The sequence below is a fragment of the Scyliorhinus canicula genome, chromosome 6 (assembly GCF_902713615.1).
Source record: "Scyliorhinus canicula chromosome 6, sScyCan1.1, whole genome shotgun sequence".
NCBI classification, from domain to species: domain Eukaryota; kingdom Metazoa; phylum Chordata; class Chondrichthyes; order Carcharhiniformes; family Scyliorhinidae; genus Scyliorhinus; species Scyliorhinus canicula.
Window position 1 is genome coordinate 16,457,156 of NC_052151.1, and position 16,590 is coordinate 16,473,745.

At 49.6% G+C, this 16,590-nt stretch overlaps 1 protein-coding gene across 1 annotated transcript in view; it reads left to right on the top strand.

The window, feature by feature from the left end:
• The window catches only part of parp1 (poly (ADP-ribose) polymerase 1), a 73,831-nt gene that overhangs the window by 44,432 nt on the left and 12,809 nt on the right, over window positions 1-16,590 (top strand). The window contains exons 6-12 of the mRNA XM_038798892.1: window positions 1,310-1,568; window positions 3,588-3,656; window positions 4,518-4,650; window positions 8,705-8,900; window positions 11,008-11,136; window positions 12,459-12,542; window positions 13,901-14,023. Of these exons, the coding sequence (XP_038654820.1) occupies window positions 1,310-1,568; window positions 3,588-3,656; window positions 4,518-4,650; window positions 8,705-8,900; window positions 11,008-11,136; window positions 12,459-12,542; window positions 13,901-14,023 (993 nt within the window). The remainder of the gene's footprint in view (window positions 1-1,309; window positions 1,569-3,587; window positions 3,657-4,517; window positions 4,651-8,704; window positions 8,901-11,007; window positions 11,137-12,458; window positions 12,543-13,900; window positions 14,024-16,590) is intronic.

Here is a 16,590-nt window from a genome sequence, read left to right on the forward strand (position 1 = left end):
CTTCCTCTTTCCCCCTCTCTTCCTCTTTCCCCCTCTCTTCCTCTTTCCCCCCTCTCTTCCTCTTTCCCCCTCTCTTCCTCTTTCCCCCCTCTCTTCCTCTTCCCCCTCTCTTCCTCTTTCCCCCTCTCTTCCTCTTTCCCCCTCTCTTCCTCTTTCCCCCTCTCTTCCTCTTTCCCCCTCTCTTCCTCTTTCCCCCTCTCTTCCTCTTTCCCCCTCTCTTCCTCTTCCCCCCTCTCTTCCTCTTCCCCCCTCTCTTCCTCTTCCCCCCTCTCTTCCTCTTCCCCCCCCTCTCTTTCTCTTCTCCCCCCTCTCTTTCTCTTTCCCCCCTCTCTTTCTCTTTCCCCCCTCTCTTTCTCTTTCCCCCCTCTCTTTCTCTTTCCCCCCTCTCTTTCTCTTCCTCCCCCCTCTCTTTCTCTTCCTCCCCCCATTTCTCTCTCTTTTCCCCTCCCTCTCTTTACTTCCCACCCCGTTTTCCAGACGTGTGAAGGGACAGTGTAGTGGGGGGTTTTACTCCCACTAGTGGGGGTTTCTATGTTGTACCTGTACATGTGTGGTTTGTTGGGCAGTATAGAGGTAGCTTTACTCTGTATCCATCCCGTGCTGTACCTGGCCTTGGAGTGTTTGATGGGAGCAGTGTCGGGAGAGTTGACTGTGTATCTAACCCCTGTTGAGCCTGTCCCAGGTGTGTTTTATCGGACAGCGCCACAAGGGGTGGCTGCGGAGTTTAAGTTCAAATGGGTAGATAGAATTTTGGTGCGTATCTTCAGGAGCCAATTAAATGGTAGAACGGGTTTGAGGGGCTGACCTTGTCACAGTGGGGCAGGTCTGAGGGGCTGAATGACCAGTTCCTGTGTTTCTGTCTAACAGTGGGTCAGGTCTGAGGGAGTGAATGACCAGTTCCTGTGTTTCTGTCTAACAGTGGGGCAGGTCTGAAGGGCTGAATGACCAGTTCCTGTGTTTCTGTCTAACAGTGGGGCAGGTCTGAGGGAGTGAATGACCAGTTCCTGTGTTTCTGTCTAACAGTGGGTCAGGTCTGAGGGAGTGAATGACCAGTTCCTGTGTTTCTGTCTAACAGTGGGGCAGGTCTGAGGGGCTGAATGACCAGTTCCTGTGTTTCTGTCTAACAGTGGGGCAAGTCTGAGGGGCTGAATGACCAGTTCCTGTGTTTCTGTCTAACAGTGGGGCAGGTCTGAGGGGCTGAATGACCAGTTCCTGTGTTTCTGTCTAACAGTGGGGCAGGTCTGAGGGGCTGAATGACCTGTTCATATTATTTTCTGCTGGATTTATTTTTCCCTCTGGGCAGCTTTGACTGATTGCTGTTGATTTTCCTATAGAGGAGTTGGACAAAATGACCAAGAAGATGGAAGAGGTGAAGGAAGCCAATGTCAGGGTGGTTTGTGAGGATTTCCTCGACGATCTTCAGTCGGGGAAGGGGCTTCAGGAGTTGCTGTCGGTCCACGGGATCTCTCCCTGGGGAGCTGAAGTTGCCCCCGAGGTGGTGTCGGAACCCCCCGTTGCTGCGAAGTCCACTGCGAAAAGCTCCAGTGGCAAAGTCAAGCGGGAGGAAGGTAACAATCACCCAATCACCTGTAAGAAAAGACTTGCATTAATGACAACCTCTGAATAGCCAATGAAGTACTTTTTGAAGTGCAGTCACTGTTGTGATGTAGGGAACATGGCAGCAATTTGTACACAGCAAGCTCCCACAAACAGCAATTAAACGAGTCACTACATAATCTGTTTCGCTGATACATGTGGGGATATTTTTAATTATAATCCTTATTAGTGTCACAAGTAGGTTTACATTAACACTGCAATGAAGTTATTGTGAAAAGCCCCTAGTCGCCATATTCTGGCGCCTGTTCGGGTCACAGAGGGAGAATTCGGAATGTCCAATTCATCTAAGAGCACGTCTTTCGGGACTTGTGGGAGGAAACCGGAGCATCTGGAGGAAACCCACACAGACACGGGGAGAATGTGCAGACTCCGCACAGACATTGACCCAAGCTGGAATTGAACCTGGGACCCTGGAGCTGTGAAGCGGCAGTGCTAACCACCCTGCTGCTGTGCACTGATCTATTTAGCGACATAGATCGAAGTAAATGGATTATGTGTACAGTCTGCCATTATCCATTGGTTGAAGGATAGATACCGGTCAAGATGCCGGGAGTAACTCTTTGTAACATTTCATGCGATCTTTCACACCCACCTGAGCGGGACCTTGGTTTAATATTGCACCTGAAAGACACAACTGCCCAGCGTGCAGCACTCCCTCAGTACTGCACGGAACTGTCCGCCTCGAATGTGCGCTCAAGTCCCTGGAGTTGGGGTTTGAACCCATGGCCTCCTGCTGAGCCACAGCTGACACAGAGGGCGTTTAAGAGTTTATCAAAACCTTTTTTTTTTACAATTTGTAGGATGTGGGCATCACTCGCAAGTTTGATGTTTATTGTCCATCCCTAATTACGATTTCTGACGGTGGTGGTCAGCCACCTTCTTGAATGGCTGAACTCTATGTGGGGGGGATTCCCTCCCCCTCCCCACGCGCGCTCTCTCGCTCAGTTGTGATCTGTAGTGGTTTGGCTTCGCCCCCACAACCCAAAGGCTATGTGGATTTACCACGCTAAATTGCCCCTTAATTGGAAAAAAATGAATTGGGTACTCAAAAAATATATATCTTTGTGTTGTGGGGGCGAAGCCCATGCAAACACGGGGAGAATGTGCAAACTCCACACGGACAGTGACCCAGAGCCGGGATCTAACCTGGAACCTCAGCGACGAGAGGCAGCAGAGCTAACCACTGCACCAGCATGTTGCCCCAGGCAGAAGGTTACTTAATGGAGAAATTGCAGAACTCTTGAGGTACAGAGGGATCTGGGTGTCCTGGTACGTTAATCAGGAAAAGTTAGTATGGAGGTACAGCAGTTGACGAGGAAGATAAATGTCACTTAGTTCATAGCGAGGGGAATGGAATATAAACGTTGAGATGTCTTGCCACAGTTGTACAGGGCGTTAGTGAGAGCACATCTAGGGCACTGTGTAGAGTTTTGGTCTCCTGATTTAAGAAAATATATAAATGCGCTAGAAGCCATTCGGGGAAGTTTCATTCGACACCTGGGATGGGGAAATGAGGAAAGGTTAGATAGGCCTGTATCCATTGGGAGTTCAGAAGAATGAGGGATGATTTTATTGCAAGATCCTGATGGGACTTGACGGGTGGGTGTGGAGAGGATGTAACCTCTCGTGGGAGAATCTAGAACCAGGGGTCACTGTTAGAGTTACCCAGCGAATCCAGAGATGGGGAGAATTTTATTTCTCTCTTATAATTGAGAGTCTTTGGAACTCTCTTCCCCAGAGAGCTGTGGAGGCAGAGTCAGTGATTTTCTAAGGCAGAGGTGGATAGTTTATTGACCAACTATAGGGAGTTCCTGGATAGGTGGGAATGTGGAGTTGAGGCCACAATCCGATCAGCCATTACCTTATTGAATGGTGGAGCAGGTCCGAGGCCTACTCCTGACCCTAAGTCATACGTTGGTGTCACTAAGGCTGAAACGCAGTCAGGTTTGATTTGACACTCTCTCTTACAGGCTCCAGCAAATCAGAAAAGAAGATGAAGCTGACGGTTAAAGGAGGAGGTGCCGTTGATCCTGACTCCGGTATGTGGAGCCTGAATATCGGAAACAACTGCAAATGTTTCCATAGGAACGTGGCAGTTGCTGGATGTTAAGCAACCGTCTTGTCATCCTGACGCAATGATAGAAGAATAATGGATGTTATCGATTCTACATAGTGATTGATCTGTCTCAGTTAGTCCATAACAGATCTGACATAAGCTAAGGAAAGTGTTGGGAGAGATTTGGGAGCCCCCGAGGTGTAAGTCGCCTATTCCTCCTGAGCCGGCTACATTCACCCCATGTCAATGCTCAAATAAAGCTTTACAAATCTGTACGGCCTCTCTACTGGCCTCCCAAGCACTAAAACTTTGGAACAAGCATAGACATAGAAAAGACCCATCGATCTGCTCGCTCCCAGAAGGGCTGGGGTTGGGAGGCAACATCTTAGGCCTTGACTCCAGTGACTGCTCATGAGATCTGTCTTCAATATCATCCGAAAACCCACCAGGAGACCATCCCAGATCCTCTTCCAACGAGTGCCCACTGGGGATCTTTTAATCCACCTGGAGGGGGGGGGGGGGGGGCGCGCTCAGTTTCTCATCGCATCTAAAAGGCAGTACCACTGGCAGAGCAGCACTCCCACAGCAGCTGCACCGAAGTTGCCAGCCTTGACTTTCGTGCTGAGGCCTCGGGGTGGGGCTGGAACCCACGACCTCCTGACTCGGAGGCAAGTGACTGAGGGTTTAGGGTGGGGGGGGGCGGCGGCGAGGTTGTTCGACCTGGCATATCGGGGGGCATTAGGAGGAGTGGAACTGGCTGGGGAGTGAGAGGGTTTGGGGGGGGGGGGGGGGGGCGTTGAGTTGTGAATTGGGTGGCCCCTTACTCTAATTTACTTGTTTTCAGGGCTGGAGGACTCGGCTCATGTCTTCGAGCAGGGCGGCAAAATTCTGAGCGCCACGCTGGGGTTGGTGGATATCTCTCGTGGTTCAAATTCCTACTACAAGCTGCAGCTCCTGGAAGACGACAACAAGCGGAGGTTGGTGCTGAGGTTTGATGTGGATTCTGGATTGTGCAGAGACACTCCCAACTGAGGGTGGGTATGGTGACATAGACCCCTCTGTTGGGAGTTGCTGCTCTCCTGCCAGGCATTGCCCTTCTCTCAAAAATAGGAGCAGAGGGAAGCCATTCAGTCCCTCGTACCTGCTGTGCCACTCAATAACTTTACTCTGTCCCTCGTAGTTGCCGGCTACACACATTCTGCCCCTCTCCCCGATCCTACTCCTCCACCCCCCCCCCCCCCCTACCCCCACCCCCCGTTTCCAGGTGGGTGCCCCCTCACCCCCTGGCGATTGCGCCCTTCTGGCCCTTGTTGCGCTCTCTCCACATCATGGCTCCCTTTGCTCCCCTTGCCGCCCTTCGGGCCCTCTCCCTTTCTATTCTCTGTCCCTCGCTCGCAATGTCTGTCCAGTGGGGTAGCCACTGGATTCATTAGATATAGGAGCTGAATTAGGCTATTTGGCCCCTCGTGGCTGCTCTGCCATTCAATCATCGCTGATATCCTGCCTTCTTCCGTAATCCTGATCCACTTATTAATCAAGAACCTATCCATCTCTGTCTTAAAGACACTCTGATTTGGCCTCCTCAGCCTTCTGCGGCAATGTGTTCCACAGATTCACCACCCTCTGGCTGAAGAAATTCCTCCTCATCTCTGTTTTAAAGGATTGTTCCTTTAGACTGAGATTGTGTCCTCTGGTTCTAGTTTTTCCTACAAGTGGAAACATCCATCCACATCCATTCTATCCAGGCCTCGCAGTATCTTGTAAGTTTCAATAAGTTTCCCTCCCTCATCCTTCGAAACTCCCAACGAGTACAGACCCAGAGTCCTCAACCGTTCCTCATACGACAAGTTCTTCATTCCAGGGATCATTCTTGTGAACCTCCTCTGGGCCCTGCCCAAGGACAGCACATCCTTCCTTAGATATGGACCCAAAACTGCTCACGATACTCCAAATGGGATCTGACCAGAGCCTATACAGCCTCAGAAGTCCATCCCTGGTCTTGTATTCTAGCCCTCTTGACATGAATGCTAATATTGCATTTGCCTTCCTAACTGCCGACTGAACCTGCACATTAACCTTGAGAGAATCTTGAACAAGGGCTCCCAAGTTCCTTTGTGGTTTGGATGGAGCAGATTTTGTCAGGTGTGTCCAAGAAGGATTTCTGACTCAATATGTAGATCGGCTGACTAGGGGGAGGCCATATTGGACTTGGTGCTTGACAACGAACCAGGCCACGTGTCAGATGTCTCGGTGGGAGAGCATTTCGGTGACAGTGACCACAACTCCTTGATCTTTACCATAGTCATGGAGAGGGATAGGAACAGACAGTATGGAAAGGTATTTAATTGGGGGAGGGGAAATTATACTGCTGTTAGACAGGAGCTGAGGAGCATAAAGTGGGAACAATTGTTCTTGGGGAAATGCACAAGAGTAATGTGGGGGTTGTTTAAGGAGCACTTGTTGCGAGTGAATTGTTTTGTCCCACTGAGATGAGGAAGGAATGATAAGGTGAAGGAGCCGTGGATGACAAGCGAAGTGGAGCTTCTAGTCAAGAGAAAGAAGGAAGCTTACGTAAGGTTGAGGGAGCAAGGATCTGACTCGGCTCTAGAGGGTTACAAGGTAGCCAGGAAGGAACTCACAAATGGACTGAGGTGTGCTAGAAGGGGGCATGAAAAAGCTCTAGCGGAAAGGATTAGGGAAAACCCCAAGGTGTTCTACACTTGTGTGAGAAATAAGAGGATGACCAGAGTGAGAGTAGGGCCGATCAGGGATAGTGGAGGGAACTTGTGGCTAGAGTCTGAGGAAGTAGGGGAGGCCCGAAATGAATATTTTGCTTCAGTATTCACTGGAGAGAGGGATCTTGTTGCTCATCAGAACAGTGTGAACCAGATTAATAGACTTGAACAGATTGATATCCTCTGGGCCTGACGGGATATACCCAAGGTTACTATGGGAAGTGAGGGAGGAGATTGCTGCGCCGTTGACTATAATCTTTGCGTCCTCACTCTCCACTGGAGTAGTACCGGATGATTGGAGGGAGGCGAATGTTGCTCCCCTGTTCAAGAAAGGGAATAGGGAAATCCCTGGGAATTACAGGCCCATCAGTCTTGCATCTGTGGTGAGCAAAATATTGTAAAGGATTCTGAGAGTTAGGATGTATGATTATTTAGAAAAACATAGTTTGATTAAAGATAGTCAGCATGGCTTTGAGGGGCAGGTCGTGCCTCACAAGCCTCATTGAATTCTTTGAGGATGTGACGAGACACATTGATGAAGGTTGGGCAGTGGATGTGGTGTATATGGATTTCGGTAAGGCATTTGATAAGGTATGGTAGGCTCATTCAGAAAGTTAGGGAGCGTGGGATACTGGGAAATTTGGCTGTCTGGATACAGAATTGGCTGGTCAAAAGAAGACAGCGAGTGGTAATGGATGGAAAGTATTCTGCCTGGGGGTCGGTGACCAGTGGTGTCCCGCAGGGATCTGTTCTGGGACCTCTGCTCTTTGTGGTTTTTATAAATGACATGGATGAGGAAGTGGAAGGGTGGGTTAGTAAGTTTGGAGATGACACTAAAGTTGTTGGAGTTGTAGATAGTGTCGAGGGCTGTTTCAGGTTACAACAGGGCATTGGCAGGATGCAGAGCTGGGCTGAGAAGTGGCAGATGGAGTTCAACCTTGATAAATGTGAAGTGATTCATTTTGGAAGGTCAAATTTGAATGCTGAATACAGGGTTAAAGGCAGGATTCTTGGAAGTGTGGAGGAACAGAGGGATCTTGGGGTCCAGGTACATAGGTCCCTCAAAGTTTCCACCCAGGTTAATAGGGTTAAGAAGGCGAATGATGTGTTGGCTTTCATTGACAGGAGGATTGAGTTTATGAGCCACGGGGTTTTGTTGCAGATTTATAAAACCCTTGTTAGACCACACTTGGAATATTGTGTCCAGTTCTGGTCGCCTCGTTATAGGAAGGATGTGGATGCTTCGGAGAGGGTACAGAGGAGATTTACCAGGATGCTGCCTGGACTGGAGGGCATATCTTATGAAGAAAGGTTGAGGGAGCTAGGGCTTTTCTCACTGGAGAAAAGAAGAAAGAGAGGTGGCTTGATAGCTGTGTACAAGGTGATAAGAGGCATGGATACAGTGGATAGCCAGAGACGTTTCCCCAGGGCAGAAATGGCTGTCACGAGGGGATATAATTTTAAGGTGATTGGAGGAAGGTAGAGGGGAGATGTCAGAGGTAGGTTCTTTACACAGATTTGGCTGCGTGGAGTGCCCTGCCATGATGTGGAGATGCCGGCGTTGGACTGGGGTGAGCACAGAAGAAATCTTACAACACCAGGTTAAAGTCCAACAGGTTTGTTTCAAACACGAGCTTTCGGAGCACTGCTCCTTCCTCAGTACTCACCTGAGGAAGGAGCAGTGCTCCGAAAGCTCGTGTTTGAAACAAACCTGTTGGACTTTAACCTGGTGTTGTAAGACTTCTTACTGAATGCACTGCCAGCAGAGGTGGTGGAGTCAGAGCAATTGGGGACATTTAAACGACTCTTAGACAGGCACATGGACAGGCAATTGAAGGGGTGTAGGTTAGGTTGATCATAGATTAGGATAAATGGTCGGCACAACCTAGTGGGCCGAAGGGCCTGGACTGTGCTGTTCTCTGTTCTGTATCGCATTGTATCATCTGCAAACTTAGCAACAGGGCCTTCAGTTCTTTCCAGATCATTAATGTATATTGTGAAAAGTTGTGGTCCCAGCACAGGTCCCTGAGGTACACCACTAGTCACCGGCTGCAATCCTGAAAAAGACCCCTTTATCCCCAATCTCTGCCTTTTGCCAGTCAGCCAATCCTCTATCCATGCCAGGATCTTACCTTAACACCGTGTGCTCTTAACTTATTTAACAGTCTTCTATACGGATCTTGTCAATATAGCAGTGGGCCAGGGAATAAAAGAAGAAAGCATTCCGGAATCACGAGTGAATGTTGTATTAAGTAAGTCCGGCGCTCTGACTCAAAGCTTGGCTCCACTCCCACAGGTACTGGGTCTTCAGGTCATGGGGCCGCGTAGGGACCACCATTGGCGGCAATAAACTGGAGAAGATGTCGTCCAAAGAGGAAGCGGTCGACCATTTCCTGGGTCTTTATGAGGAAAAGACAGGCAACGCCTGGCATTGCCAGAACTTCACTAAATACCCCAACAGATTCTACCCCCTGGAGATCGACTATGGCCAGGTGAGTTCCACTCCTTCCCCTCAACCACACCTATCCCAAAAATGATTCATAGATAGAAATCGATTGCAAGTGTCATTCAACAACTCTAAGTTTGGCAAGTATTTGCCAAGCTAGGTGGATCACGGTCTTTTTGCACCAAACGATCACAATGTTCCCGCAGCTCTGGCTGTCTTAATTCATTCATCATTGTAGGATACAGCAAAGGAGGTGGCCCATTCAGACCCAACGTACCGGCTCTTTCCTCTGTGTCTGGCTACTCTGTCCCCTGGAAGTATTGATTCTGTTCCCATTTCAAAGTTATTATTCACTCTGCTTCCATCGCCCGTTCAGGCTGTGAATGCCAGATGACAACTCGCTGTGTTAAAAAATGCTTTGCTTTCCTCTGTCTCTTTTGCTGGTTACCATTAACCCATGTTCCTCTGGTTAATAATAATAATCTTTATTGTCATAAGTAGGCTTACATTAACACTGCCATGAAGTTACTGTGAAAAGCCCCTAGTCGCCACATTCCGGTGCCTGTTCAGGTACGCTGAGGGAGAATTCAGAATGCCCAAATTACCTAACAGCACATCTTTCGGGACTTGTGGGAGGAAACTGGAGCACCTGGAGGAAACCCATGCAGACAAGGGGAGGACGTGCAGACTCCACACAGACAGTGACCCAAGTGGGAATCGAACTTGGGACCGTGGTGCTGTGAAGCAACAGTGCTAACCACTGTGCCATCCTGTCGCAGCGAGAGTTAGCGAACACAATACTCAGCTGAGGCCTTGCTTTTATGCTCTTTACATCTATTAACAAAGCCCACGATACTATTTACTTTCTTTGTTAAGCAGCCTCCTGAACTTGCCCCATTACATTCATATTGCCATATAAATACTGTGGCTACAAGAACAGGTCAGAGGTTAGGACTCCTACGCCGCGTAACTCCCCTCCTGACAGCCCAAAGCCTGTTCACCATCTACAAGGCACGTCAGGAGTGTAATGGAATACTTTCCACTGCCTGGATGAGTGCAGCTCCAACAACACTCAAGAAACTCAACTCTGGGGCACCATGGTTGCGCAGTAGTTAGCACTGCTGCCTCACGGCGCTGAGGACCCGGGTTCGATCCTGGCCCCGCGTCACTGTGTGGAGTTTGCACATTCTCCCCGTGCCTGCGTGGGTTTCACCCCCACAACCCAAAGATGCGCAGGTTAGGTGGACTGACCACACTAAATTGGAAATAAATAATTGGGTACTCTAAATTTTACAAAAGATTCCATCCTGACAAAGCTGCCTGCTTGATTGGCACCCCATCCACACCTTAAGTATCTACTCCCTCCACCACCGACACACAGTAGCAGCGTATGTACCATCTACAAGATGCACTACAGGAACCCACTAAGGCTCTTTTGACAGCCAACCCTTGACTTGTGCCAAGAAGGATGAGGGCAGCAGATGCAATGGAACACCACCCTTTGCAAGATCCCCTCCAAGCCACACGCCATCATGACTTGGAAATATATTGCCGTTTCCTTCACTGTCGCTGGGTCAAAATCCTGGAATTCCTCCCTTACAACATTAAAACGTTCCTTAAAAGCTACTTCTTGGATCAGCCCCATCCACCATCTTAAACTTTCACTCCCTCCACCACTGACACACAGGCAGCAGTGTGTACAAGATGCACTACAGTAACTCACCAAGGCCCCTTAGGCAGCACCTTCCAAACCCATGGCCAGTACCACCTAGAAGGGCAGCAGATACCTGGGAACCCCACCACCTGGAGGTTCCCCTCCAAGTCCCTCGCCACCCTGAATTGGAAATATATCACCGTTCCTTCACTTTCACTGGGTCAAAATCCTGGAATTCTCTCTCTCAGAACACAGTGGGTATACCTACACCTCAAGGAATGCAGCGGTTCAAGAAGGCGACTCACTACCACCTTCTGAATGGCAACAGGGGATAGGCAATAAAGTTGGCTTAACCAGCAATGGCCACATCCAGGGAAATAATTTTTTTTAATGACCCCGTTGCCCGTCAAAGGTTTGTATGTATAAATCCCCCCCAGCCTCTGGGGTGTCACTCTACTGATGATGTAACTTTAATGTTTCCCAATCCCTCTGTCCATAGGATGAAGAAGCTGTGAAGAAGTTAACTGCAAGTTCCAGTACCAAATCCAAGCTCGATAAGGCCGTGCAGGATTTCATCAAGACCATCTTCGATGTAGAGAGTATGAAGAAAGCCATGGTGGAGTTTGAGGTATGAGGGGTGGGGAAGAAGGGCACGATTGCAATTTGGCGCTGGGTCAAATGTGGGGTGAGGAAAACTGAGCCACGACCTGTTGCATTCTTTAGTGAATAGAATGTGTTCAGCCGAGGTTTTGGGGAAGCGGCACCTTTGACAAAGTATTAGAAATAAAACTGTCAATTGAGTTGGGCCGGTGCCTCTAGTTTATTTTAATTTGATAGCACAGGGGGCGATTTGGCCCATCATGCCTGTGTCGGCTCATTGAATGTGCTGTCCCATTAACCTCACTTCTGAAATACTAGCAGATCTTTCCCCTGTTGCTGCACACACTAGATTGGTGGAGGGATTGTTTTAGAAGGGCGATATCATACCATAAAATGCCCGAATTAAAAACCTTCTGTGGGCACGTATTTCCTCTCCACAGGCTTCATTTCCTGTTTCTCACAGTTTTTGGAGACACTATTTGATGTCAACATTTAATGTTGAAACCTGCTGTGTGCATTTGGGATGAGATTTCCCTATGTAAACAGGCCCTGATCACAATGCAGTCACTGGCTGCGGCCACTGGGCGATGCTGTGGCTCCCGTTGTATCCTCTGGCAGTGGAGGGAGCAACACCACTGGAGATGTCGGATTGGGTATTATTCTGCTGTGCAGCAGTGTGTCATTGTGCCTTCCTTGGCCACTCCGAGTTAATTGCCTGGGTTAATTGGAGGAGGATCGGATTCAAAGATCCAAAGCTAATAGGCGAATATTTTCCTTGATTAAAAATAGAAAATACTGGAAAATCTTGAGCAGGTCTGGCTGCGCCTGTGGAGGGAATATTTTCCTTTGGGCAATTTGCACTGCAGATTCCAGTGGGCTTTGTTGATGTCAATGAGTCACTAATCACAATGGGCTTTCTTCTGTGATGCCTGACGATATATATATAGAATCATAGAACCACTGCAGCGCAGAAGGAGGCCATTCGGCCCATCGAGTCTCCACCGACTCTGAGAGACCACCCTCCCTCGGCCCAAACCCCCGCCCCATTCCTGCAACCCTACCCTAAAGAGGCTATTTAGCATGGCCAATCGACCTAACCTCTTTGGCCATATCTTGGATTTGAGGAGGAAACCCACGCAGACACTGGGAGAACGTGCAGACTCCGCACAGACAGTGACCCGAGGCCGGAATTGAACTCGGGTCCCTGGCGTTGTGAAGTAGCAGTGCTAACCACTTTGCTGCCATGCCACCCTACATTTCTATTTCCAAAATACATTTTCTAAATGTATCTGGACAGACTGTGATTCTGTCACCCTGGCGCCATCAATTGCTATATTTCTTTCTCAACAGATCGATCTTGAGAAGATGCCCCTGGGCAAACTGAGCAAGAGACAGATCCAGAGTGCCTACGCAATCCTCAGTGAAGTTCAGCAGGTAAGCCTGCAGTTCTCCCTCCTTACAGGTTGCCTCGTGTTTAGGGGAATGCAACACTCGAGAAACTGAATTCCAAACCCATCAAGGTGAATTGTGGAAGTGAGTATAACCGCTGCTGCCGCCGCCTGGAGCATCTTGACAACAAGGACTCCTACATCAGACTCCTCCTATTTATTGATTACAGCTCCGCCTTCAACACCATAATCCCAGCCAAGCTCATATCAAAGCTCCAAAACCTAGGACTTGGCTCCTGCCTCTGTAACTGGATCCTCGACTCTCTGATCCATAGACCACAATCCCTAAGGATAAATAACAACTCCTCCTCCACAATAGTCCTCAATACCGGGGCCCCGCAAGGCTGCATACGTAGCCCTATACTCCCTATCTACACATCCGACTATGGCAAAACTTGGCTCCAACTCCAAATCTACAAGTTTGCTGATGCCACGATTGTGGTGGGTGGGACCTCAAACAAAAATGAGTACAGGAGGGAGATAGAGAACCTAGTGGAGTGGTGCAGCAAAACTAAGGAGCTGGTCATTGACTTCAGGAAGCGAAATGTTATACACACCCTTATTTGTATCAATGGTGCCGAAGTGGAGATGGTTGACACTTCATATACCTAGGTGCGCACATCACCGACAATCTGTCCTGGTCCACCCACATCGATGCTACGACCAAGAAAACACAATAGCGCCTATACTTCATGAGGAAACTAAGGAAATTCGGCGTGTCCATGTTGATCCGTATCAATTTTTCAGATGCACCATAGAAAGCATCCTATCGGGCTGCATCACAACCTGGTATGGCAACTGCTCAGCCCAGCACCGCAAGAAACTTCAGAGAGTCGTGAACACAGCCCAGTCCATCACACAAACCTGCCTCCCATCCATTGACTCCATCTACACCTCCCATTGCCTTGGGAAAACGAGCAGCATAATCACAGACCCCTCCCGCCTGGATTATTCTCTCTTCCAACTTCTTCCATCAGGTAGAAGATACAAAAGTCTGAGAACACGCACAAACCGGCTCAAAAACAGCTTCCCCGCTGTTACCAGACTCCTAAATGACCCTCTTATGGACTGAATTGATTTCTTCACACACCTTCTCTACCGAGTAGTACTAGACTCCGGATGCTTCACCTGATGCCTGTCGATGTATTTGCATTGTGTATTTATGTACGTCCTATGTTTTATTTTACATCTATAGAATGATCTGTCGGGACTGTACGCAAAATAATACTTTTCACTGTACCTCGGTTCACATGGCAAATCAAATCCGATCCATTCCAAACTGCATGTTGAGGAAGATGAATCTCTATAAAAGATGGTTAATGTCTATAATTTTGCTGCGTTAAGGTTGTCGCGAATAATGGGACGGAATCGCAGGTACTGGACCTCTCCAATCGATTCTACACGCTCATACCACATGACTTTGGAATGAAGAAACCACCGCTCTTGAATAGTGAAGAATATATCCAGGTGACCAGGGTGATATACATTGAGTATGAGTTTTTTTAATTTTCAAAACGGTGAGGGTTTTAGATTGGAGTCGACGGGGTGGGATTGTTTCCTCTAGTGAGGAGGGCCGAGGACATACACATTAAAGATAATTGACAAAAAGAGTAAGGTGAGCAATATTTTCATGCAGGACGGTTACGCATTGAGTGGTGGAAACAGATTCAGTTGTGAGGAGGACGGAGCGATGAGGCGTGATGGTCGGGGGGGGGGGGGTGCTGGAGAAGGGCTCAATGGTTGATTGGGGGAGGGGGAGGCGGAGAAGGGCGCGGTGGGGAGGTGGAGATGGGTGCGATGGGCGTGGGGAGAAGGGAGCGATGGTCGGGGGGGGTGGGAACAAAAGAGCGATGGTCAGGGGGTGGGGAGAAGGGAGCGATGGTCGGGGGGGTGGGGAGAAGGGCGTGATGGTCGGGGGCGTGGGGAGAAGGGAGTGATGGTCGGGGGCGTGGGGAGAAGGGTGCGATGGTCGGGGGCGTGGGGAGAAGGGTGCGATGGTCGGGGGGGGGGAGAAGGGAGTGATGGTCGGGGGGTGGGGAGAAGGGAGCGATGGTCGGGGGCGTGGGTAGAAGGGAGCGATGGTCGGGGGGTGGGGAGAAGGGAGCGATGGTCGGGGGGTGGGGAGAAGGGCGCGATGGTCGGGGGGGGGTGGGGAGAAGGGAGCGATGGTCGGGGGGTGGGGAGAAGGGCGTGATGGTCGGGGAGAGAAGGCGCGATGGTCGGGGGGTGGGGAGAAGGGAGCGATGGTCGGGGGGTGGGGAGAAGGGCGTGATGGTCGGGGAGAGAAGGCGCGATGGTCAGGGGGTGGGGAGAAGGGAGCGATGGTCGGGGGGTGGGGAGAAGGGCGTGATGGTCGGGGTGAGAAGGGTGCGATGGTCGGGGGAGACGAGCGCGATGGTCGGGGGGGGAGGCGCGATGGTCGGGGGAGAAGGGCACGATAGTCGGGGGGGGGGGGAGAAAGTGCGATGGTCGAGGGGGGTGTTGGGGAGAAGGGAGTGATGGCCATGTTTGGGGGGAGAAGGTGCGATGGTCGTGTGTGGGGGGGGCGGAGGGGGGAAGAGTGCGATGGTCGGGGGGGTTGGGGAGAAGGGTGCGATGGTCGGGGTGGCACGATGATGAGGTGGGTGGGGAGATGGTGAGGTGGGTGGGAAGATTTGCCATGCAACAGCAGAACTGGATTGTGAGATCGAAAGGCCCAATCCTGTTCCTCCTATTCCGGAAGAGACTTGGATACATGCAGGGTAAACTGCTTACTGAAACAGAGGGTACGGCAACGGTAATGAATGAGTTCTTTGCTTCTGTCTTTACCAAATTAGAAGATGGTAACAATGGCCCAGATGAAAATGTGGGTGTTGAGCAACTGAGCAGTATAGTGATAGATAAAGAAAAGGTGCTAAAAAGGCTGGCGCACTCCAGGTCGAGAAATCGGCAGGCCTGGGCGGGATTCATCCTGGATTGCTGAGAGAGGTAAGGGAGCATATTGCCGAGCCATTGACATAAATTCTCCAGGCCTCTCTGAACACAAGATTAGTCCCGGGAGACTGGAGGATTTCAAACAGATAACCCAGGAAACTACAGACCTGTCAGCTTGACATTAATAGTGGGAAAATGGGTGGAGGCCATAAAACAGGATGAACTAAATGTACATGTAGATCTATTTTTTAAATTCATTTACGGGATGTAGGTGTCTCTGGTTAGGAGACATGTATTGCCCATCCATAGTTGCCCTTCAGAAGGAGGTGGTGAGTTGCCGTCTTGAAGCGCTACAGCCCCTGAAGTGTAGGTACACCCACTGTGCTGTTAGGGAGGGAGCTCCAGGATGTTGCCCCAGCGACAGTGAAGGAACAGTGATACATTTCCAAGTCAGGGTGGTGGGTGACTTGGAGGGAAACCTCCAGGTGGTGGGGTTCCCAGGTATCTGCTGCTCTTGTCCTTCTAGATGGTAGTGGTCGTGGATTTGGAAGATTCAAAGGAACCTTGGTGAGATACTACATTGCATCTTGTAGATGGTACACATGGCTGCCATTGTTTGTGGAAGGGGGGAAAATCAAGCAGGATGCATTCATCCAGACAAGTGGAGAGTATTCCATTACACTGCTGACTTATACCTTGTGGAAAGTGGACAGGATTTGGGGGATTCAGGAGGTGCGTTACCTGCGTTAGGATTCCTAGCCTTTGACCTGCCCTGGTGGCCATAGTATTAATGTGACTAGTCCAGTTCAGTTATTGATCAATAATAACTCCCGAGATGTTGATTGTGAGGGATTCAGCGATGCCATTGAAAGTCTTGTGACAATGGTTAGATCCTCTCATATAGGAGATGGTTAGGCCCAGCACACTGTCCTGAGGAACCTGTGCTCTGATAGCCAAAGTGAGACAGTACAGTCACAGAGTGTAATATAATTTTCAAGATACCATTGTGCTTCCATTTCCCATATTGGTTCAATAACTAATTTCACTGTTTGTTCGGGGCCATACAGTTTCAATCTGGGTTTAGCTTACTTGGTTTTAGAATCATAGAGTTTTACAGCACA